This window comes from Diaphorina citri, unplaced genomic scaffold, assembly GCF_000475195.1.
Source record: "Diaphorina citri unplaced genomic scaffold, Diaci psyllid genome assembly version 1.1 scaffold602, whole genome shotgun sequence".
NCBI classification, from domain to species: Eukaryota; Metazoa; Arthropoda; class Insecta; order Hemiptera; family Psyllidae; genus Diaphorina; species Diaphorina citri.
Genome location: NW_007378036.1, coordinates 102,770 through 127,725, shown reverse-complemented (window position 1 = coordinate 127,725; position 24,956 = coordinate 102,770). Strand labels below are relative to the sequence as shown.

At 40.1% G+C, this 24,956-nt stretch overlaps 1 protein-coding gene across 1 annotated transcript in view; it reads left to right on the top strand.

Annotated features, from left to right (window-relative positions):
• LOC103510466 (flocculation protein FLO11-like) overlaps positions 1–24,444 on the top strand; it is a 37,495-nt gene extending 13,051 nt beyond the window's left edge. The window contains exons 2-22 of the mRNA XM_026824498.1: positions 3,535–3,743; positions 9,941–10,057; positions 11,744–11,857; positions 12,325–12,438; positions 13,415–13,528; positions 13,806–13,919; positions 14,211–14,324; positions 14,999–15,067; positions 15,318–15,347; positions 16,042–16,155; positions 16,424–16,537; positions 17,038–17,151; positions 17,551–17,664; positions 18,222–18,312; positions 18,967–19,073; positions 19,284–19,397; positions 19,810–19,923; positions 20,312–20,425; positions 21,726–21,839; positions 23,218–23,351; positions 23,891–24,444. Coding sequence (XP_026680299.1) covers positions 3,535–3,743; positions 9,941–10,057; positions 11,744–11,857; positions 12,325–12,438; positions 13,415–13,528; positions 13,806–13,919; positions 14,211–14,324; positions 14,999–15,067; positions 15,318–15,347; positions 16,042–16,155; positions 16,424–16,537; positions 17,038–17,151; positions 17,551–17,664; positions 18,222–18,312; positions 18,967–19,073; positions 19,284–19,397; positions 19,810–19,923; positions 20,312–20,425; positions 21,726–21,839; positions 23,218–23,351; positions 23,891–23,986 — 2,335 coding nt within the window. The 3' untranslated portion in view covers positions 23,987–24,444. The remainder of the gene's footprint in view (positions 1–3,534; positions 3,744–9,940; positions 10,058–11,743; positions 11,858–12,324; positions 12,439–13,414; positions 13,529–13,805; positions 13,920–14,210; positions 14,325–14,998; positions 15,068–15,317; positions 15,348–16,041; positions 16,156–16,423; positions 16,538–17,037; positions 17,152–17,550; positions 17,665–18,221; positions 18,313–18,966; positions 19,074–19,283; positions 19,398–19,809; positions 19,924–20,311; positions 20,426–21,725; positions 21,840–23,217; positions 23,352–23,890) is intronic.
• Positions 24,445–24,956: the final 512 nt, after the last annotated feature.

Sequence of the window (24,956 nt, the reverse complement as noted above, 5' to 3'; positions counted from 1 at the left end):
AAAAAAAAAGAACGTTTGGGGGGATTTGAACCCGAGCACTCCTAATACCTATGGGTCTTGAGTCGAGCGCCTTGACACCTCGGCCACTCTTCCGGGTGAGAGGAGCGGGAGAAATAGCAGTATATTATCTTTTCAAGCGACAACGAGAACAAAAATCAACGAACGATTCAGACATTCAAAACATGCTTCACATTCACACATTCTAAAGAGTATCTCAGCATAGGAGCATCATAGTCAGTACACGTTCTTTGTTCTAAGGCGTCCTACATTCTCACTATTTAACACGCATCCAATTCCATACCAAAATAGATGTGGTTGGGCAAGTAATACCCTTTCATACATGTAGCGGTGTAAGGTGCCCTGCATAGTGTTCTTACTGTATCTTATCCCGACGCAGTGGGATTTTTATCCCTTTTCAGGGATTTTTCAGGTCTGACTGGGATAAAAATGAATTTAGGGATTTTAAGGGATTTTTAACAATTTTAAGTGATAATGATTTTTATTCATCTAATAAAAATACATTAATTATTTAAAGTCAATATTTAAGGGTATTTGAGTGAAATTTCGAGTGTATGGCCGCCATACACGCCTTATATGGACGCTACGCCACTGATTGAGTATTTTTCACCCAAATCAAATTCGGAAAAGGTAGTGTAAGAGAAGAAGATTAATTAATAATTAAGTATTTTTCACGGCGACCTTCTTTTAAAAAACAGTGTTAAAGTGCCTAATTCGAAAAAAAAAGCATTTTTTAGCCAGCCTAGTTACGAAGAAGAAGAAAAAGAAGAATAAGACCTCGTCAAGACTTCCCGTGTGTAACTTGAAACTACAACAGGACACAGGAGCACCCCTAAAAAAAATCCTTCTCGGAATATATAGTGTTTCTAACATACTCAGCGAAATAAACAATGACAAAATGTTCATAGCACAAACTACCCACAACCATTCCCTAATGAACTGGAAGAAGAAATGAAAAAAATCTGAGCGTGCCTTCCTTGCCGCGGTTAAGTCGCGGAACTTGCGGGTTAGATTTTCGCCCGGGGCGAACTTTATTCTAAACAATCTAAACAGATAATGTTCGTTCTCGGAACGGCTGTCTTTCTATCTTGTCCTCCTTCTCTCTTCGATTTTGCTCTTGAAGATGATCAGTGTTTCGGGTTCAAAGAAAAAATAAAATTATTTCTTTATTATTATTATTATTATTTTTCAATGAGGAAATATTGGATAGACTCAAATGGAGTTGAATACGAGATGGAAACGCCGAACTCAAATAAAATTCGGAAAAGGTAGAGTAAAAGAAGAAGATCAATTAATAATTGAGTATTTTTCACCCAAATCAAATTCGGAAAAGGTAGTGTAAAAGAAGAAGATTAATTTATAATTAGGTAAGTATTTTTCACGGCGACCTTCTTTTAAAAGACAGTGTTAAAGTGCCTAATTAGGAAAGAAAGTATTTTTTAGCCAGCCTAGTTACATTGGAGGGTAGCGTGCCTTCCTTGCCGCGGTTAAGTCGCGGAACTTGCGGGTTAGATTTTCGCCCGGGGCGAACTTTATTCTAAACAGATAATGTTCGTTCTCGGAACGGCTGTCTTTCTATCTTGTCCTCCTTTTTGCTTCGATTTCGCTCTAGATTATACCTCTGAAGGTCAGTGTTTCTTGAAAATAGACCGGATAAGTTCTAGATGTCTCAGATTGTCTCAGTAATCTGTCCACTATTAGAGACTATAGAGTCCCACTAACGTGACTAACGCCCATTTCCCGGATAAGCTCTACAATGCTCTCTTGAATGAGACCTGAGCTCCACTCACGCTAATTCCTTCATGAAAGGCCTTGGTCATTTAGTTCGAGTATTTCTTGGCTCTCTTCTTTCTATCTTGTCCTCCTTCTCTCTTCGATTTTGCTCTTGAAGATGATCAGTGTTTCGGGTTCAAAGAAAAAATAAAATAAAAAATAGACCGGATAAGTTTTAGGTAATCTATGTAGGTTTCTCAGTAATCTGTCCAGTAGTGGGTCTAGAGACAGTGGAGTCCCACTCAGGCCCATTTCCCAGATAACCTCTACAATTCTCTCTTGAATCCTTGAATGAGACCTGAGCTCCACTCACGCTAATTCCTTCATGAAAGTCCTTGTTCATTTAGTTCGAGTATTTCTTGGAAAAAAATCTGGTGTGAACATCACACGACTTTCTATTACATTAAGTCGAACAGTTCTAAAAGTTTCACCCTTCGATTCCGCGTGAAAAATCACATGGGATCAACTATTCACTTGCTTATTTGGTAACGGTTCACAAATAAAAAGTATTTCTTGGCTCTCTTCCTTCCACCTCTTCACTTTAGGAAATCTCTGACAATGTTTTGAATAAATTAATGCATTAACTGGATTAGGTCTCGGGTTCTTATGGAAGTACAGTTGACAATGGAGCAGTTGCAAATGGGTAAAAATTATAATGAATGGTCGATTCCTATGTAAAAAATTGGGAAAAATCCGAATCTGAGGTCAAAACTCCGAAAAAATAACTTTTAAAGGTCGAAAATTCAATTTATATTTTCCGTTCTAATGAAAGAGTTTAAAAAAGTGTGACGTCAGACTTTACGCAGTTGTTTTTTTCGTCCGTTAGGTAGCGCCACTATCCTAGCGCGCTAGCGGAGGTGCAGGAAGAACTGTGACGTCAGACTTTACGCAGTTGTTTTTTTCGTCCGTTAGGTAGCGCCACTATCCTAGCGCGCTAGCGGAGGTGCAGGAAGAACTGTGCAGAAACGTATGCGCACAAACACATTAATGCGTTGCCTGCGAGGAAGCTTTGCTCGGGACATTTGATGTGACGTCATCGCCTACGGGAGCGTATGCCGTGACGTCAAAGTTCACGATTTACCGGCATTTTTTAATCGATTTATCTCGGGCTCTAGAAGTCGTAGAAGAAAAAGAAAAATCCCGTTGGTCCTCATTTTTCCTGCTCTATGACTTTGGAATATCACCCAAGTAAGCGCAACTGATCTATTGCACAGATCCAAGTGTATGTTCTAATAGCTCTCTTTTTCTTCTGAAGAGGCTTAATAGAGGGAAATGTAACAATGGAGGTTTTGTCGTTACGAAATCGAAGAGAGAAAGAGGACAGAAATGACAGGATAGAAGAAAGCCAGCCATTCCAAATACGAGTTATCGGTTTAAGATAAAGTCCGGCGCGGGCGGGAATCGATCCCGGGATCCAGCGCTTACAAGGTAGATGCGCTATTTTCCAAACTACATAACTAGGCTTGATTGAAGGATTGATTACTTGTTAATTTTCTTCCATCCAGGCAAGGACAGTCCACCAGCTAATAGAGGGAAATGTAACAATGGAGGTTTTGTCGTTACGAAATCGAAGAGAGAAAGAGGACAGAAATGACAGGATAGAAGAAAGCCAGTCATTCCGAATACGAGAACCTTATCGGTTTAAGATAAAGTCCGGCCCGGACGGGAATCGATCCTGGGATCCAGCGCTTACAAGGTAGATGCGCTATTTCCCAAACTAATGATAACTAGGCTTGATTGAAGGATTGATTACTTGTTCTTCCATCCAGGCAAGGACAGTCCACCAGCAGCCAGTCTTCATTCGAGACCCAAGGAGCACAAGTTCGAGACCTTGCCTGCCCCTGGTGATTACAACCCGGAAAAATCCGAGAAAGCGCTCTCCATTCATGACAATGCGCCCAAGTTTACGTTCGGCCTCAAAACGCAACCTGCCAAGCCGGTCAACACTCCAGGTAAATAAAACGTACCTACAGTAACAAGTAACAATTTTTCAGTCCGTACTCTGATGACCAGCTAACTTGTATTTTTTTTTAAAAGCAGGGTATTCCATATTATGTCCCAAATATGGCCGGTTTCCGCCCCGACTAGGTTGTTTCATAAAAGGATGCTTTCGGCCCTTTATATGCTACGGACCGTAATAGAACAGTCGCGCTTACTTGAGTGATGTTTCAAAGTCATAGAGCAGGAAAAATGAGGACCAACGGAATTTTTCTTTTTCTTCTACGACTTCTAGATCTCGAGATAAATCGATTTAAAAAATACCGGTAAATCGTGAACTTTGACGTCACGGCATACGCTCTCGTAGGCGATGACGTCATAACTCATGACTCCCGCTTTGTTTGTTTGTGCGCAAGCGTTTCTGCGCAATTCATGTTTGTGCGCATACGTTTCTGCGCATCTCTTGAAGTCTGACGTCAGAGTTCAGGACTCTGACGGAAAATAAAAATTGAATTTTCGACCTTTTACAGTTATTATTTCGGAGTTTTGACCTCAGATTTGGATTTTTCACAACTTTTTACATAGGAATCGACCATTTATTAATAATTTTTACCCATTTGCAACTGCTCCATTGGGACGTATTTGCGTTGTGCGCTGCTTAAGTAGTCCCTTCATCCACTCTTGGGTGCATTAATTCACCTGCACCCATTTATTTTGCACCCTTTTATTTGGCACAGCACCCAATGTATATCGCCCGGAGAACTCTACAGATGCGCTCTCCAATCACACCAATATCTTTGCACAATCCTTCGGCGCCCGCACACCTCTGCCTAAACCTCTAAATACTCCGGGTAATTATGAGCTCTCTTGTTTATAAAATTAAAGATTTGTATGGTTCGGGACGATTGAAAGACACCTGCTGGCTTTCGCCTCAATCCCCTGGTCATCTCCATCAAAAGGGTCTGGTGAACACCACTGGCCAGTAATATTCCAGTTTAATTGGACCGGATGCACTTCTGTAAAGGTACAAATTCCATTGAAAGTGACCTACTAACTGGACAGGAATGTTACTGGACTGGACGCCAGTGGTGTTTACAGGCCAGACTCTGGACTACCCGACTACCTCCTGACCTTGTAATCTAGCCAATCACCTAAGGACACAAATTGAAGATCACTTGTAGGTATAAATAGGTCATAGGATTCTATAGAAATTTAGAAACCAACCTATACCTAGTTGTGTGGGTAACAGTTGTTCTTGCTGTATAATGACTATATTAATGACTATGATGAGATAGATGGGCGGTTCTTAGTCACTCGTTCTTGTTCTGGTGGTTGACATTGGTCTTTAATCTTTTCTCGTTTAAAAATAGATTTAACATTTTCCCTTTTGAATGGATTTGTCTTGTTCAGAAAGGCCTACATGTTCAGAAAAACTTATAGCGAAATTGCAAAAAACTATAAGGTATGTACGTAACACCAGGCTCATTAAGTACCGCCTCACCTAAGGAATAAATTCATACTTTGCATGTAAAGTAGAAATTTGTGTCACTGTCGATTTATCGTCACCCCACTAAGTAGCAACCGTGTGTAGGCGGTATAGGCGAAGTTGTGGGTTGGTCCTCATTTTTCCTGCTCTATGACTTTGCAATATCACCCAAGTAAGCGCAACTGATCTATTGCACAGATCCAACTGTATGTTAGCTCTTTTTTCCCGATTTTGAAAATTTGGACCGATTGCAATACTTTCATTACTAGTATAGCTCCGCTATACTGTAGTAATAGAAAGTAAAAATAGACCGGATAAGTTTTAGGTAATCTATGTAGGTTTCTCAGTAATCTGTCCAGTACCAGTAGTGGGTCTAGAGACAGTGGAGTCCCACTAAGGCCCATTTCCCAGATAACCTCTACAATGCTCTCTTGAATGAGACCTGAGCTCCACTCACGCTAATTCCTTCATGAAAGTCCTTGGTCATTTCTTGGCTCTCTTCCTTCCACCTCTTCACTTTAGGAAATCTCTGACAATGTTTTGAATAAATTAATGCATTAACTGGATTAGGTCTCGGGTTCTTATGGAAGTACAGTTGACAATGGAGCAGTTGCAAATGGGTAAAAATTATAATGAATGGTCGATTCCTATGTAAAAAATTGGGAAAAATCCGAATCTGAGGTCAAAACTCCGAAAAAATAACTTTTAAAGGTCGAAAATTCAATTTATATTTTCCGTTCTAATGAAAGAGTTTAAAAATGTGTGACGTCATACTTTACGCAGTTGTTTTTTTCGTCCGTTAGGTAGCGCCACTATCCTAGCGCGCTAGCGGAGGTGCAGGAAGAACTGCGCAGAAACGTATGCGCACAAACACATTAATGCGTTGCCTGCGAGGAAGCTTTGCTCGGGACATTTGATGTGACGTCATCGCCTACGGGAGCGTATGCCGTGACGTCAAAGTTCACGATTTACCGGCATTTTTTAATCGATTTATCTCGGGATCTAGAAGTCGTAGAAGAAAAAGAAAAATTCTGTTGGTCCTCATTTTTCCTGCTCTATGACTTTGAAACATCACCCAAGTAAGCGCAACTGATCTATTGAATTGAATTGACACCACCAGAGACTGAACCCGGAATTCCTACGTGTTAGGATGATCACGAAGCTACGGAGGTTGTCACGAATCTTTAACTATTTCCTATGTACCGCTTCCCTTTTTTGATGTCAATTAAATTGCTTAATTTTATTGTTTGGTCTTCTAGAATTCTACACACTCATAATATTAATAGAATAGAATAGAATATACCTTGTTTATCCTGCTCGAATGAGACTAAAAAGTCCCTTTACCCCAGCAGTCTAAACAAGGTCTCGTGTATTTTATGGGTTTAACATTTTACAATACATGATTAATAAAGTAGACCTTGCTTAATTATAAAAAAAAAGAATCTTCTTCTGACTATAGTGCACTATAGTGCACAATCTGACTATAGTGCAATATACATACAAATGATTAGTACCTAGCTTTTTCTATTACATAGTAATATCTTCTTTTATGCCCCCCTCTTTTTTTTTTTTTTTTTTTTTTTTTTTTTTTTTTTTTTTTTAAGCGGGGCATTTCATATTACCTATATGTCCCAAATACGGCCCGTTTCCGTCCCGACTAGGTTGTTTCATAAAAGGATGCTTTCGGCCCTTTATATGCTACGGACCGTAATTGGGACCTATTTGCGTTGTGCGCTGCTTAAGTACTCCTTTCATCCACTCTTGGAGGACGATTGAAAGACACCTGCTGGCTTTCGCCTCAATCCCCTGGTCATCTCCATCAAAAGGGTCTGGTGAACACCACTGGCCAGTAACATTCCAGTTAAATTGGACCAGATGCACTTCTGTAAAGGTACATATTCCATTGAAAGTGACCTACTAACTGGACAGGAATGTTACTGGACGCCAGTGGTGTTTACAGGCCAGTATCTGGACTACCTCCTGGTCTCGTAATCTAGCCTCTTAATTACCTACAGTAAGGACATAAATTGAAGATCAACTTGTATAGGTCATAGGATTCTACAGAAATTTAGAAACCAACCTATAGTTGTGTGGGTAACAGTTGTTCTTGCTATACGATAACTATTAATGACAATGATGAGATAGATGGGCGGTTATTAGTCACTCGTTCAATGTTCTGGTGGTTGACATTGGTCTTTAATCTTTTCTCGTTTAAATATGGATTTAATCTTTTCCCTTTTGAATGGATTTGTCTTGTTCAGAAAGGCCTACATGTTCAGAAAAACTTATAGCGAAATTGCAAAAAACTACAAGGTATGTACGTAACACCAGGCTCATTAAGTTACCGCCTCACCTAAGGAATAAATTCATACTCTGCATGTAAAGTAGAAATTTGTGTCACTGTCGATTTATCGTCACCTTACTAAGTAGCAACCGTGTGTAGGCGGTATAGGCGAAGTTGTGGCACTGTGACAGAAGTAGAAGCTTGCTATTGAGGAACTATTGATAAATTATTATTATTGAGTTTCTTTCATCATGGTTGAATAGTAAGCTCATTAAGTTACCGCCTCACCTAAGGAATAAATTCATACTCTGCATGTAAAGTAGAAATTTGTGTCACTGTCGATTTATCGTCACCCCAGTAAGTAGCAACCGTGTGTAGGCGGTATAGGTGAAGTTGTGGCACTGTGACAGAAGTAGAAGCTTGCTATTGTGGAACTATTGATAAATTATTATTATTGAGTTTCTTTCATCACGGTTGAATAGTAAAAAAAAAAAAATCTTGGGAACCAACTCGTACTGAGTCATGGAGATTATTCTAAATCATGTGTCCCTTAAATTGTATTTGGTCAGCCACTCACTATAAGGAGACATGACAGGTACACCTGATCAGGTCTATCTGATAGTGTGTGTGCTCATCAACTCATCAGGTATCAGGTAGAGCTGACAAGCGGACCTGATCGGTGTACCTGTCAGGTACTGGTATATCTGATAGTGAGCGGCTGCCCTTTGATTGTAGTATGTATTTTGTTGTACTTTAATACCCGTCCTATTCTTTATTCCACGATAAATACAAGGGGCCAGCTAGAATAGACAAAAATCGTCAAATTCCTACTATTCCGATCTCCACAAAGCCAGAGGAAAGTAAACCGGAGACCTCTTACCTATTACCATCCAGTTACCAGAAGTAGAAGCTTGCTATTGTGGAACTATTGATAAATTATTATTATTGAGTTTCTTTCATCACGGTTGAATAGTAAAAAAAAAAAATCTTGGGAACCAACTCGTACTGAGTAATGGAGATTATTCTAAAATTCTAAATCATATGCCCTTAAATTGTATTTGGTCAGCCACTCACTATAAGGAGACATGACAGGTACACCTGATCAGGTCTATCTGATAGTGTGTGTGCTCATCAGGTATCAGGTAGACCTGACAAGCGGACCTGATCGGTGTACCTGTCAGGTACTCGTATATCTGATAGTTAGCGGCTGCCCTTTGATTGTATGTATTTTGTTGTACTTTAATACCCGTCCTATTCTTTATTCGACGATAAATACAAGGGGCCAGCTAGAACTGATCAGGTCTATCTGATAGTGTGTGTGCTCATCAGGTATCAGGTAGACCTGACAAGCGGACCTGATCGGTGTACCTGTCAGGTACTGGTATATCTGATAGTGAGCGGCTGCCCTTTGATTGTATGTATTTTGTTGTACTTTAATACCCGTCCTATTATTTATTCCACGATAAATACAAGGGGCCAGCTATCCACGTTACCGTTTGTTAGAGTAGAATAGACAAAAATCGTCACATTCCTACTATTCCGATCTCCACAAAGCCAGAGGAAAGTAAACCGGAGACCTCTTACCTATTACCATCCAGTTAAAATTTGACCTATTAATTATTTGCGTGCGCGGGTAAACCAAAAGCTAAATCTCTCCGCTAAACCGTAAAGTGGTCGGCCGCCTCAATAGATTCCCATTTAAACCGATTTCATTCCCCGATTTCTAGCTCCAGGCGACTACCATCCGGAAAAGGCACCGATTGAGGCCCTTTCTAATCATACAGGCTCTGTAGCGTACACTTTCCGTCCGAAAATCGTAATCGAAAAGCTTTCGGACACTCCAGGTATCAGAAATCTCTCGCACAAATGACTCACCAATCTGCACATAGGTCCAAATGGTCCTACTAATAATATGTTACCTATCACACATAGTCACCCATCTGCACATAAAATTCCAAATAATGGTCTTACTCATATCTCATATGAGTCATATGTTACCTTTATCACAATTATCACATATTGTTTTCCTAATTAATACACTGCAGGTTTGTTTAATGTACGTGTAATTTTAATACACAATTCAAAAACTAACTCAACTCCCACACTTATTTTTCAATATGGTAAAGTTTCAGCACCACGGCGGATCCAGAAAAGGGCACAGAATGAGTTTCTAACCACACGAAGTTAACTTGCTCACGTCTTATACTTTCTGATAAAAAATTTAGAGTAGACAAAAATCGTCACATTCCTACTATTCCGATCTCCACAAAGCCAGAGGAAAGTAAACCGGAGACCTCTTACCTATTACCAACCAGTTAAAATTTGACCTATTAATCATTTGCTTGCGCGAGTAAACCAAGGTAAATCTCTCCGCTATACCATAAAGTGGTTGGCAGGCCCAAGGATCCCAATTTAAACCGATTTCATTCCCCGATTTCTAGCTCCAGGCGATTACCATCCGGAAAAGGCACCGATTGAGGCCCTTTCTAATCATACAGGCTCTGTGGCGTACACTTTCCGTCCGAAAATCGCAATCGAAAAGCTTTCGGACACTCCAGGTATCAGAAATCTCTCGCACAAATGACTCACCAATCTGCACATAGGTCCAATTGGTCCTACTAATAATATGTTACCTATCACACATATATAGTCACCCATCTGCACATAAAATTCCAAATAATGGTCTTACTCATATCTCATATGTTACCTTTATCACAATTATCACATATTGTTTTCCTAATTCATACACTGCAGGTTTGTTTAATGTACGTATAAGAAAGCGAAGAGAAAGAAGACAGGATTAAGAGAAAGCCAGCCGTTCTGAGAACTAACCAAAGCTTCATTTCTGCTTCCAGAACAATATGGGCGGACTTACGCAGAGACCGTGGACTCCTACTAAACGGAGGGGCCCCATTGCGGCCGAATTTTCGGGACCGGGCCCCGCCTGTGTTACTCTGCCTACCACTTTCGGTAAGACCTTTGAGTTTGATTTGATTTTGACCACTTTCGGTAAGACCTTTGAGTTTGATTTGATTTTGACCACTTTCGGTAAGACCTTTGAGTTTGATTTGATTTTGATCACTTTCGGTGAGACCTTTTGAGTTTGAGTTGATTTTGATTCTTGGGTTCCGTGAAAACTTACTTTTCGTGTACCCAGGAAAATGCCCTGTCCCAAGAAGTCTTGATCCATGCAATCTAGAGTCCGATACACAATTCAAAAACTAACTCAACTCCCACACTTATTTTTCAATATGGTAAAGTTTCAGCACCACGGCGGATCCAGAAAAGGGCACAAAATGAGTTTCTAACCACACGAAGTTAACTTGCTTACGTCTTATACTTTCTGATAAAAAAATCAGAAAAACTTGACTTCTGATATCCGAGAAGCGTCGAAGAAACCCCAACCAATGAAGGGGAGAATCCCCGAAGATAGAAATGGCGATTGTTAGAAGTCAAAGCGACATTAGATTTTCTCTTCTGTAGCAAATTCTTCAAATTTTCCTCCCAAATTAAATTGTTTAATTGAGACGACACGGCGCGGAGTGTTATCGTTTTTAGAACATTTCGTATAAGATCCTTTATTATTACTTACAGGAGTTCCAGGTCTTAGAGAAGTCAGAACTAAACTTGATCTTTTAGGTGTGGTCTAGCTCTAGCAGGTCACTGAGCCGCTATTACGAAATCAAAATAGATAATTCATAATAGTTGTCGATTCATAATTTTCTTTTTCATTGTTTAACATACATATTTCTGGACATGGTCTTCCCACTCCAGTCAAGTGAAGACCATGTCCAGAAATATGTATGATATAGTACTTGACCATTATCTCAAACTAAACAAAATCATTGTTTAACAGGTCATACCCTCTTGGACTCAAAGAAGGGCAGATCCCCAGCGTTCAGTTTCGGCAGTAGACATGGCGGTAAAAACGACAGCATTGGACCTGGGCCGGGCCAGTACAATGTGACTGGCCTTAGCGCCAAAGGTAAACAACGAGGTCAAGTAGAGTAGACCATTGTAAAATTAAACATTCATGATTTTGCTTTCCTTATTAATTAGGTACATGTTAAGCTTTTTGTTTATTATTTCTTTTATTATTATTATTATTATTACGACACGGCGCGGAGTGTTATCGTTTTTAGAACATTTCGTATAAGATCCTTTATTATTACTTACAGGAGTTCCAGGTCTTAGAGAAGAACTAAACTTGATCTTTTATATATACACTTTTATTGTTTGCACAGGACCAAACGTATATTGTCCAGAAAAGGCTACAGACGCCCTGTCCAATCACACGAATATCTATGCACAATCCTTTGGTGCCCGCACCCCTCTGCCTAAACCTTTAGACACTCCTGGTAAGGATTTCCAAGAAGATTTAACTAAGGCCAGCCGCTCACAATCAGTTAGACTTGACAGTTATACCTGATCAGGTCCGCCTGTCAGATCTACCTGATAGTGTGTGTGCTCATCAGGTATCAGCTAGACCTGACAGGCGGACCTTTTCAGCCGTACCTGTCAGGTGTACCTGATAGTGAGTGGCTCGTCTAAGAGATAAGAATTTTATTGAATAGGTAACTTTAATGGAGGTCTTGCTAACAGTAGGTACGCACCTAACATCATTTTATCATAATCATAAGTCACCATCACCAATATTAAAGAACGTAAAATGGAGGTCTTGCTAACAGTAGGTACGCACCTAACATCATTTTATCATAATCATAAGTCACCATCACCAATATTAAAGAACGTAAAAAAGATTGAACTGCATTTACACATGCACCATGCACACCACCTTATGCTTTACTTTGCACTCTGTGTTTAGCACCTGGAGCTTACAACCCGGACAAAGCCACTGATTCACTTTCTAATCATGTCAGCTTACCGGCTTACACTTTCCGACCGAAAACCCAGATCGAAAAACCGTCTGACACTCCAGGTAAATTTAAAACTTAATTTTATATTTGAATTTGACCAGAAGTTCAAAATGTAAAAGTTTCAGAATTCTGTAATCTGTACAAACTTAGTTGTGTTATTTTCCTTTCGGAACTTCCCCTCTTCTGGAGTCCATTTCCCCTCTTTTGGTGTGATAGCACCTGTACTAAACCGTACGAAATCCAAGATGGCGCACCATCGAAATCGGTTCCGTTTCCAAAAGGAAAGTACTACAAACAGATTTTTTACTTTCTATTATTTTTCTGAATATCTGAAAAATAAAATGTCTATAGGGCGTACCGGGAGGCTCGCATTATATTAAGCGTACCGGGAGGCACGCGAACGTCAAGAGTTCGAAGCGACGCGACGTGATGCCCGCCCGGCCTATATTAACACTAATCTGTACAAACTTAGTTGTATTATTTTCCTTTCGGAACTTCCCCTCTTCTGGAGTCCATTTCCCCTCTTTTGGCGTGATAGCACCCGTACTAAACCATACGAAATCCAAGATGGCGCACCATCGAAATCGGTTCCCTTTCCAAAAGGAAAGTACTTAAGTACTACAAACAGATTTGTTACTTTCTATTATTTTTCTGACTATCTGAAAAATAATTTGTCTATATTAGGCGTACCGGGAGGCACGCATTATATTAAGCGTACCGGGAGGCACGCGTACGTCAAGAGTTCGAAGCGACGCGACGTGATGCCCACCCGGCCTATATTAACACGAAACAGAGCTTCAAGTTTTCTTTATTACACAGATTCACTGACTTATTAACAACACTTCATTCACTTCTTTCACACTCTTTTCCTTTCGCACAGCACCCAATGTATACTGCCCAGAAAAGGCTACAGACGCCCTCTCTAACCATTTACATATTAACACGAAACAGAGCTTCAAGTTTTCTTTATTACACAGATTCACTGACTTATTAACAACACTTCATTCACTTCTTTAACACTCTTTTCCTTTCGCACAGCACCCAATGTATACTGCCCAGAAAAGGCTACAGACGCCCTGTCCAATCACACAAATGTCTATGCACAATCCTTTGGTGCTCGCACTCCTCTGCCTAAACCTATGGATACCCCTGGTAAGACTCTTGATACTTTCCATGAAATATATCTACTGCACGTTTATTTAATCTGTTTTTGTTTGATTTCAAATGTCGATAAAGTTGGACAATCAGGACCTTTCCCTGCTCACTTGAAAGAAATTTTGATTGCTCACTTGAATATGCAATAAAGTCGTAAAATCTCTTACACATTTAAATTTCCTAATAGATTTAAATGATTGAGGTATGTGAACCATTTTTATTGCATGTGTTATATGCACATTATCGCAGACACTTTGATTTTTGTTATGTTTAGCACCTGGAGCTTACAACCCGGACAAAGCCACTGATTCACTTTCTAATCATGTCAGCTTACCGGCTTACACTTTCCGACCGAAAACCCAGATCGAAAAACCATCTGACACGCCAGGTAATGATCACGAAGTTTGGAAATTTTAGTAGAACAACTACCTATTTATAATCCAAAACCATTAGCTTCTAATCAACAGTACTAACCAACAGCACTAACCATATTTAAGTCTATAACTTGTGTGACAGACTCAGACTACAACTTGGAGTTTTTCTTTTTTCGATAATTTGAAATCACTGAAGGTGAATATGTATTTCAAACAAATTTACAAGAACCACCAGAAATATTATAAGTAAATTAGTACGGTTATAGTGTGGTTGATCTTAATATTTACTTTGTTTATCTGCACAGCACCGAATGTATACTCTCCAGAAAAGGCTACAGACGCCCTGTCCAATCATACCAATATCTACGCACAATCCTTTGGTGCCCGCACTCCTCTGGCTAAACCTATGGATACCCCTGGTAAGAAATGAAGGATATAAGATCCATCTATCGTATTTATTACGGTTAGACCAGCCACTTTCTATAGTTTCTCTTAGGTTGACCTGACAGATACGGCTGAAAAAGTTCGTCTGTCAGGTCTACCTGATAGTGAGTGGCTGGCCAAAGAAACCCCTGATATGCCCTAAATTATTAACAGAGGGAAAAATTTTACTTGCATGCATTCAAAATAGATCCGGCTTTCAGTAATACGAATTGACATGATTGGATTCGTCTGTCAGGTCTACCTGATAGTGAGTGGCTGGCCAAAGAAACCCCTAATATGCCCTAAATTATTAACAGAGGGAAAAATTTCACGTGGATGCTTTCAAAATAGATCCGGCTTTCAGTAATATGAATTGACATGATTGGCTTCGTCTGTCAGGTCTACCTGATAGTGAGTGGCTGGCCAAAGAAACCCCTAATATGCCCTAAATTATTAACAGAGGGAAAAATTTCACTTGCATGCATTCAAAATAGATCCGGCTTTCAGTAATACGAATTGACATGATTGGATTGATGGGTATTGTTAAGGTTGGCACCCCGTTTGATAGGGTTTTGCAGATCGCTCTCTACCTATCAGTCCTATCACACTAATCGGGACTTGCATTAATTCACCTGCACCCATTTATTTTGCACCCTTTTATTTGGCACAGCACCCAATGTATATCGCCCGGAGAACTCTACAGATGCTCTCTCCAATCACACCAATATCTTTGCACAATCTTTTTAGATCCCGAGAGATAAATCGATTAAAAAAATGCCGGTAAATCGTGAACTTTGACGTCACGGCATACGCTCCCGTAGGCGATGACGTCCCATCAAATGTCCCCAGCAAAGCTCCCTCGCAGTCAACACATTAATCTTTTTGTGCGCATGCATTTCTGCGCAATTCATGTTTGTGCGCATACGTTTCTGCGCATCATCTTAAGTCTGACGTCAGAGTTCAGGACTCTGACGGAAAATAAAATCGCACACCTCTGCCTAAACCTCTAAATACTCCGGGTAATTATGAGCTCTCTTGTTTATAAAATTAAAGATTTGTATGGTTCTGTAAATTGAACCTGTACTTCGTGGATAGAAGGTGCGAAATCACAAGCCGTAGGGCGCGGCCACAACGGGGACCATAGACCATTGACCCTTATATTTTTTCGGAGTTTTGACCTCAGATTTGGATTTTTCCCAACTTTTTACATAGGAATCGACTATTTATTTATAATTTTTACCCATTTTCAACTGCTCCATTGAACCTGTACTTCGTGGATAGAAGGTGCGAAATCACAAGCCTTAGAGCGCGGCCACAACGGGGACCATAGACCATAGACCCTTGCCGAGACCATCGACCATCGTGTCGCTGAAAAAATACTGAGCGCAATACTGAGCTTGATTTTCTGCGATTTTCTTGCTATGATCATCAAGGCTCCCTAAAGACGCTTCTATTCATTAGCATGGTTTGTTTTTTCGGGTGCAAAATCACTATGAACTATGAAGTCAATCTACCGAAAGACAGCATATACGAAAACCCGATATTGAATGAAAGAGCTCCTTTTGGAGAATCCTGTAAAAGGCAGAAAGAAATCTCACTTTGTCGACTTCCTTCCTCAAGAGGCCCACAAAAGATCTGAACTTTCTACTAGTATGACTTACATTTGTCAGATCGGTTTTAGGTATTCATATTCATATTACTATGTTCATTTAGCACCTGGAGCTTACAACCCGGACAAAGCCACTGATTCACTTTCTAATCATGTCAGCTTACCGGCTTACACTTTCCGACCGAAAACCCAGATCGAAAAACCGTCTGACACGCCAGGTAAATTTCACAAACTTGTAAAGGAAAACCCAGATCGAAAAACCGTCTGATACTCCAGGTAAATTTCACAAACTTGTAAAATTTTACACGATTATCGACTACCCAAAATATCCCTGAAAATTATCCTTACCTGTCAAATTTAAAAGAGCATGGTAGCATTAAAATTTCGTTTGTCTATCTATACTTAGACTTCACTACTCTACTTAGAAGCTAACTAAGCTAAGTTCACTAAATTATAATTCTCTCACACTCTCTTCCTTTCGCACAGCACCCAATGTATACTCTCCAGAAAAGGCTACAGACGCCCTGTCCAATCACACCAATATCTATGCACAATCCTTTGGTGCCCGCACCCCTCTGCCTAAACCTTTAGACACTCCTGGTAAGGCTCTTGATTGAATACAATTTTGATGGAACTATTTATTTATTTCCGAAAAAAAAGAGAGAATTTGGTCCTTCGATTTCAACTATGTCGTTATTTACCTAATAGCCGAATTTCTCGACAACGCAACGGCGCAATGCCCTTTTAGGTCCTTTAACACTACAGACAGTAGGTCGTTCGCGCCGTAATAATGAAAAGTGTTTGATCTGTCATTGGCGTCAACACACAAACACACAATAAAGTTCATGAAACTCAGTTTCACGAAACGCATTGCATGAAACGAGTTTCTCTAGTGTGCATTGCGCCTAACTGATTGAAGCACCTGCATACTTTTCACTGTCTTTGCACATTAGGTTTGCACCACCTTTTGCTTTACTTACGTATTGCGCCTAACTGATTGAAGCACCTGCATACTTTTCACTGTCTTTGCACATTGGGTTTGCACCACCTTTTGCTTTAGTGCACATTATCACAGACACTTTGAACCTTGTTATGTTTAGCACCTGGAGCTTACAACCCGGACAAAGCCACTGATTCACTTTCTAATCATGTCAGCTTACCGGCTTACACTTTCCGTCTGAAAACTCAGCTTGAGAAACCGTCTGACACGCCAGGTAAATTAAAAACAGCTCTTCTCTCTAATCAATATTTGAATAGATTAGTGAGATGATGAAGTAAATAGAGTTTTTGTACCGTTAACTTACGTGACGATAACTGAGACGTAAGTTGACCAAAACGCGTTTCTGCACATTTCTGCACATGCGCAGAAACGAGTTTTCGTCATATAACGTTCAAGAGGACGCTAATTTTGGTTGCAAAACTCTCTACTATGACAAGTTTCTTGAATTTATCATTAAGTTTTCAAGAATGGCACAATTTTCACTTTTTGAATTCGAGGTCAGAATTTCATTGACAATTGACTGTCTCTTCTCTTAAGGTAAGGTGTACAATTGCCTCTAGTTTTGCACATTTTAAAAGCACTCATTTATTTCGCACCCATTTATTTGGCACAGCACCCAATGTATATCGCCCTGAGAACTCTACAGATGCTCTCTCCAATCACACCAATATCTTTGCACAATCTTTCGGCGCTCGCACACCTCTGCCTAAACCTATGGACACTCCAGGTAAGACCACGTGACGGTCACGGGTTCGATTCTAACATGGAAATCAAAATTTGTTTTAATTTTTACCCCTTTCGTGATTAATGATTAATTAACCCCACCTTGCACAGACTTCATGACGTTTCTTCGGGTTCACAATCTCATCTTCAGATCAGTTGATTGATCAAAAATGTACCAAGTCAACACTTGAGACTGCAAATTGAGTTCTCAGAAGTTGACCAGTTGAACTAGCTACCGCCAGGGCCGTATCCAGGATTTTGTCGAGGCGAGGGCCGAGAGTCCAAAAAGTGATATACCTATACCGGGGGTGGGTGTGGATGCTCCAAAATTTTGGAGCATTATCTACAGTTAAGAAGAAAAATTGAGCTCGAGATCGGGGGGGGGAGGGGGCGGGCCCCCCGAAATACGGCCTGGCTACCACCTGTCGAGTCGAAACCTTTGAGGGATCTTTTACTGTTTTGCATTTTCTCAATTCGTTCCTAAATTTCTACTAACTAAACCACACTAAAAATCATCTCAACTAAGCACATTTCTCTGGTTTTCCACCCCACAGCACCCAGATGCTCTCTCCAATCACACCAATATCTTTGCACAATCTTTCGGCGCTCGCACACCTCTGCCTAAACCTATGGACACTCCAGGTAAATATGAGTGTTTTTGTACATTCTCCGCCTTGGGTTCTAGAAGCCATTTTGCATAAAATATCAGGAACTGACAAAAACTCTTTTCTAAAATTATCCATTTCATGTAGGAAAATGTGGGATTTGAATAGTGCTTCTGAATATTCTTAGGGCAAAATCGCAAAGTTATGTCGGTCCGCGGCTGAACTCGCAGCTTGGTTATTAATGATTTACCTATGTTTGTACGTAATATGCACCACTTATGTACTACTTTTGTCAAATCTAGGACATCTTGTTTGTGAGTCCTTTGCTCATTGCTGTCAGATCCTCTTGACCTGTCAGATCTAATTGGTCTTCTAAGCAATACCTAAACTAGACTTAATAGCTTTTCTAAAAGGCCTGAATGATTAAAGCAGCTGCCCACTTTCTTTTATAAGCGCACAGGCATCACCTTATGCGAGACTAGCACAACTAAGATCTGGTTGGTCTCCTATGCTTAATCATTATATGCATAGACTTGATCCCAACATCCAAGAGAAGTGCAACCAATGCAACACAGGACCTCACGATGTGCATCATCTGTTCCATTGCCCAGCTCACCCAACCACATTGACAGTACGATAAACCAAACCTTTGGGATAAACTAAAAGATGTTGCCTTTTATTCCTGGACTTGGCTCTCAAAGAACATACCGTGCGGACAAAGCCACTGATTCACTTTCTAATCATGTCAGCTTACCGGCTTACACTTTCCGACCGAAAACCCAGATCGAAAAACCGTCTGATACTCCAGGTAAATTTCACAAACTTGTAAAATTTTACACGATTATCGACTACCCAAAATATCCCTGAAAATTATCCTTACCTGTCAAATTTAAAAGAGCATGGTAGCATTAAAATTTCGTTTGTCTATCTATACTTAGACTTCACTCTAATACTTAGAAGCTAACTAAGCTAAGTTCACTAAATTAATTCTTTCACACTCTCTCTTCCTTTCGCACAGCACCCAATGTATACTGTCCAGAAAAGGCTACAGACGCCCTGTCCAATCACACCAATATCTATGCACAATCCTTTGGTGCCCGCACTCCTCTGCCTAAACCTTTAGACACTCCTGGTAAGGCTCTTGATTGAATACAATTTTGATGGAACTATTTATTTATTCCCGAAAAAAAGAGAGAGAATTTTTGGTCCCTCGATTTCAACTATGTCGTTATTTACCTAATATAGCCGAATTTCTCGACAACGCAACGCGCAATGCCCTTTTAGGCCCTTTAACACTACAAACAGTAGGTCGTTCGCGCCGTAATAGTGAAATGTGTTTGATCTGTCAATGGCGTCAACGCACAATAAAGTTCATGAAACTCAGTTTCACGAAACGCATTGCATGAAACGAGTTTCTCTAGTGTGCATTGCGCCTAACTGATTGAAGCACCTGCATACTTTTCACTGTCTTTGCACATTGGGTTTGCACCACCTTTTGCTTTAGTGCACATTATCACAGACACTTTGAACCTTGTTATGTTTAGCACCTGGAGCTTACAACCCGGACAAAGCCACTGATTCACTTTCTAATCATGTCAGCTTACCGGCTTACACTTTCCGTCTGAAAACTCAGCTTGAGAAACCGTCTGACACGCCAGGTAAATTAAAAACAGAAAACAGTTCTTCTTTAATCAATATTAATTTGAATAGATTAGTGAGATGATGAAGTAAATAGAGTTTTTGTACCGTTAACTTACGTGACGATAACTGAGACGTAAGTTGACCAAAACCCGTTTCTGACCCGTTCGGTGCACATTTCTGCACATGCGCAGAAACGAGTTTTCGTCATATGACGTTTAAGAGGACGCTAATTTTGGTTGCAAAACTCTCTACTATAACAAGTTTCTTGAATTTATCATAAAGTTTTCAAGAATGGCACAATTTTCACTTTTTGAATTCGAGGTCAGAATGTCTCTTCTCTTAAGGTAAGGTGTACAATTGCCTCTTGTTTTGCACATTTTAAAAGCACTCATTTATTTCGCACAGCACCCAATGTATATCGCCCTGAGAACTCTACAGATGCTCTCTCCAATCACACCAATATCTTTGCACAATCTTTCGGCGCTCGCACACCTCTGCCTAAACCTATGGACACTCCAGGTAAGACCACGTGACGGTCCCGGGTTCGATTCTAACATGGAAATCAAAATTTGTTTTAATTTTTACCCTTTTCGTGATTAATGATTAATTAACCCCACCTTGCACAGACTTTATGAAAGAACCTGGGTCTCCCGCGTGCAAGGCGAGTGCAGTGACCACTACTAATAAATAAGAAATAATTGTGTTACGCATAAAAGTCTGCCACTAATGCCGTTCCTTGCTTATTAGTGTACGCTAAATTTTATGACTTGACTTGGACTCGAACCACCAACCTCCAGATTCAATGTGTACTGTGCTAATCACTAAACCATTGAGACTGGTCACTTATGTCAACAATGTGGGAAGAAGTAGACTTTACAAGCCGTTGTTAGGCCGTTCTTATTGCTTCCGAGAATATTAACTGTCGTGGTCTTAGGTGATCAATATATAATAGTAGGTAATTGATTTATTGTCATCAATTACATCAATAATAGTAATAATACTTTGATACATAGGCCTCTATTTCTCTTAGAAGACATTGGCAAGTTGGTATTACTTTGATGTACGTATAGAACAGGGGTTCCCAAACTTTTGAGTACTGCGTACCACCTGACACCTAAAGTTTCTTTTAGCGTACCACCAAACATCAATGTTGTGTGGTTCGGGGCTTAAATAAAGATATTATAGCGCCGCAGGCGAAATTTTTTGTTAATTGTAGCACGATGTCACAACTTTTTGGTGCATGTAGAGTAGATTTTTCTCTCTCCCAACTAGGGTTACCAGATTTGTTTTTCGTATTTACGAAATAAATCATAAAAATACGCTTTTCAAATCTCTTCGTGTACCACCCGAAGTGCTTCCGCGTACCACAGATTGGGAACCTTTGATATAGATTATGTAACAACAACAACAACAACAACAACAACAACAACAACAACAACAACAACAACAACAACAACAACAACAACAACAACACTCTTTCTGGGGATTCTTCAGAGTCCAGTTTTCTGTGGTGTAGGTTAATGAAGAATAATGTTCAATTATTTTCATGTACTAGGAACCAGATATGCAAGATTTGAAGCCCCATTTCTTCAATTTCATTTCGTCTCTTAAACAGATCTCAACCTATATAAAATACTCTTCGTAATTTTCGACAAAGTCTCTTCAAACAAGGAGGCTATTTTAGAACGGTAGATAATTAGATATTATACAACGTTCCTTATAAGTAGTTACTTCCTTTGCGAATTTTAAATAGCAAGATGTGATATCTCATCAAAATATTTGTAGTTATTATTATAGAAAATCGATCGAACGACCACAGCACCAAATGTGTACTGTCCAGAAAAGGCTACTGACGCCCTCTCCAATCACATTAACATCTATGCTCTATCCTTCGGAGCCAAGACATCCCTAGGAAAACCTCTGGACACCCCAGGTAAGATGGAAAAACTGGGAAAAGAAAGGGGGGAAGAGCTCCTTCAGGAGAACCCTGCCTTTAAAGAAAGAAAAGAATCCTAACCCTAATGTACGTTTAGGCAAAAGCAGAGCAACGAGCTATTCAAGTCCTATGTCCCTGCGACCAAACTCCGTTTAACCTGTGTCCACACTTAGTCGATGGCTGTCGATCATCTATGTTGTCGTGGCAGTGTGGACGGTTCAGTCGACATCGATGTTGATCAATGGCCGTCGACCATGTGTGGACACAGCTTTACAGAAAGAAGTTCGCACTTTACATTCCACACGTCAGAACTTCTCCGCAAAAGTTTTGACGTAATATTGCAGAAGAAAACCTTTCAAAACATTGCCTAACCATTGTTCTCAGCCCAGACATTCTAGATTTGAATCCCGGCAGGGGCGGAAAATTTCTGATCAAAACTTTTCCGTTCCTGGATAGGCATGGAGGTAAAAGAATGTGCCTTGAAGTAAGGCAAAAAAGTGGTTCGGTGGTACAATCTCCTTAAAATCACTAGCTAAATACCTTACGGCTCCCGTATAACTTTTTCTGTTCTTCCTGCGATTTACTGTAATAATTACAGTTAAATTATTTAAGTGTTTCTGCTTTCTAGTTTTCTGTTTCATGCTGCTCTCTTGTTTTCTTCTAAACCGATGGATCTACGGAATCGTGCGGATAAGTACATAGCGTTCGGAGGTAAAATGACCTTTGATTATAATTTAAAACACTTTTTCTGTGAAAAACACGTAGCATTTTAATGAATTTATTTCATCGATAGATTTCAATTTTTCCATCATACAATAAATTTTTAGATCACTCTAGTAGGCGATAGTGGGTGGGTACATACCTACTTACTCGTGTTTTGTATAGTGGAGTTTGCTATTTTTGCACAATTATTTTACAGTAATCTATGTCTGTAGCTACATCCTAAAAAGCACTCAGTATTTGCAATCTACAGTCGAAAGCATTTCAGCACCTATTGAGCCTGGAGTTACCTACCCTGAAGACATTAATTAAAAAAAAAAAAAAAATCAAAGTGTGAAGTGTAGTAGTTTTTTAGAAACATTTGATCAAAGTCTACGAAATACGATTTTGCTATGACGATCGGTATTCCATTTACAAAATCAAAAATGCCCACTCTATGCTACGTTCAAATTTCTCATTAATTATCGGGCCGCCTAAAGGCCACATTCAAATAACTCAAATTATCAGGCCACCTGCCTGGCTTCCACAGCGCCCAACATGTACAACATTCCGTCCGTCCTCGGCCCGACCAAGGAAGGAAACAAGAGAGCAGCGCCGGCCTTCAGCATTTCTGGCCGACAGAAACAGTTTGTTGATGACCGCGTTCTTGTACCAGGCCCTGGAACGTACAACAATTCCAACCCTGATATGATCAAGCCCAAGTCCCCCGCGTACTCGGTGAGTTCCCGGTATCAGATGCCCGGAGACACCACAGCCAAGCCCGGCCCTGGCGCCTACTCACCGGAAAATGTAAGTCATTTGTACATTGTGTTTAACCAACCTCAGTGGTGTAGTGGTTAGCGCGGTGGACTTCGGATCTAGAGGTTGGTGGTTCGAGTCCAAGTCAAATCATAAAATTTAGCGTAGTACATTTAGCTGAGAACGACATTAGTGACAAGCATTTATGCTCAACACAATTAAAATTCCTTGTAATTGTGTTTGTTTGAAGTTGGTCACTGTATAACCTGCCTTGGTGGCGTAGTGGTCAAGACGCTCGCTTGGTAAATAGGAGGGCCTAGGTTCGATACCAGCCGAGGCATGGAATTTAATCCTCATTGATTTTATAATTTGACCATATAATAATGCAGCTCTAAGGGTTAGGGTGGTAGAGAAAGCGTCCGGCGTTAATCTCGCCTAATCTTTCCCTTCCACTCAAGAGTATACCTTATTTAAATATTTATACTCGTCGGCTAAAACTAGAAAGTGCGCTTCTTCAGGTGTTTGAGAGGCTTCCTAGATCCTACTCTAGCCAAACTTGAAACTTATTATCTTTATACTCCATGTTTCAGGCGAGAATCGACATTCCCCCGGCACACAGCTTCGGCATCCGTCATTCTCCATACATCGTCAATTTACATGACATCAATCGCGCCATCTTCAGCTAGATACGATCATCTAACTCATAATCTCAATATGGCAACATACCGCACATCGGAGAAACTTGTAACAATGTGGCAACCTAACAAAAAAATTGTATTCAGTTGAATGGAAGTAGGCAAGTGGGGGAAAAGTTGAGTTGAAAATGCCGAAAAACCCTTGAAACTCTACTTCGTGTTAGTATAGGCCGGTTGGCGCTTCGAACTCTTGACGTTCGCGCGCCTCCCGGCACGCTTGATTAGGATTTTACAGTCCGTTTTTTGTAACTTGGTCAATGTCAATTTTGATACAAATGTAAATATTGTTTGGATATAACGATCTATTCTAAACATGTTGACTTTTCGCCGGAGCTAGCACTAGTCCCTAAGTTTCTCCGGTGTGTTTCACTCCCTAACTCTCACCTTTTCACTTACATCCAACGCTTTTTACTCTCTGAATTATGAAATGTCTGCAAAGATCAACAAAATCATTGGTAAATTTACCAAAGAAACTGTGGTTCGCTAACAAGGGTCGAAAATTTTTAGCTGACCCTAGTCTAGTAACCGTTAACTCTCACAATACTCTTTCGCTCTGGTTTTCCTTGGTAGTTAATATGAAAATTGACTGTAAAAGAGACACTTAATAATGCTGTGTCGACAAAAGTTATGAAAAGTTCTAACAATAAATTCGCGAAATTTTCAAAAGATAAAATCTTACATAGATTCAGTTTGAGATGTCCTCGACCATGCAGAGGAAAGTCCAGGATTCCTCCCTCACTGGACAGATCTGTCTCTGCACTGATTAGTCCAATCTTCCCGAATATTTCCACTTTACCATCCTCCTGGTTCAAACTGGAACAGAAATAGAACAAAGTTAGTGATAAGTTTTAAAACTTGGCCAGCCAGAGAGAAAACGCTGGATGCATCCTAGGGTCTGTAGTCTGTATTGAAATTGAGAAATTTCAATTAAAAGACAGTGTAAATAAGATACATACAATAT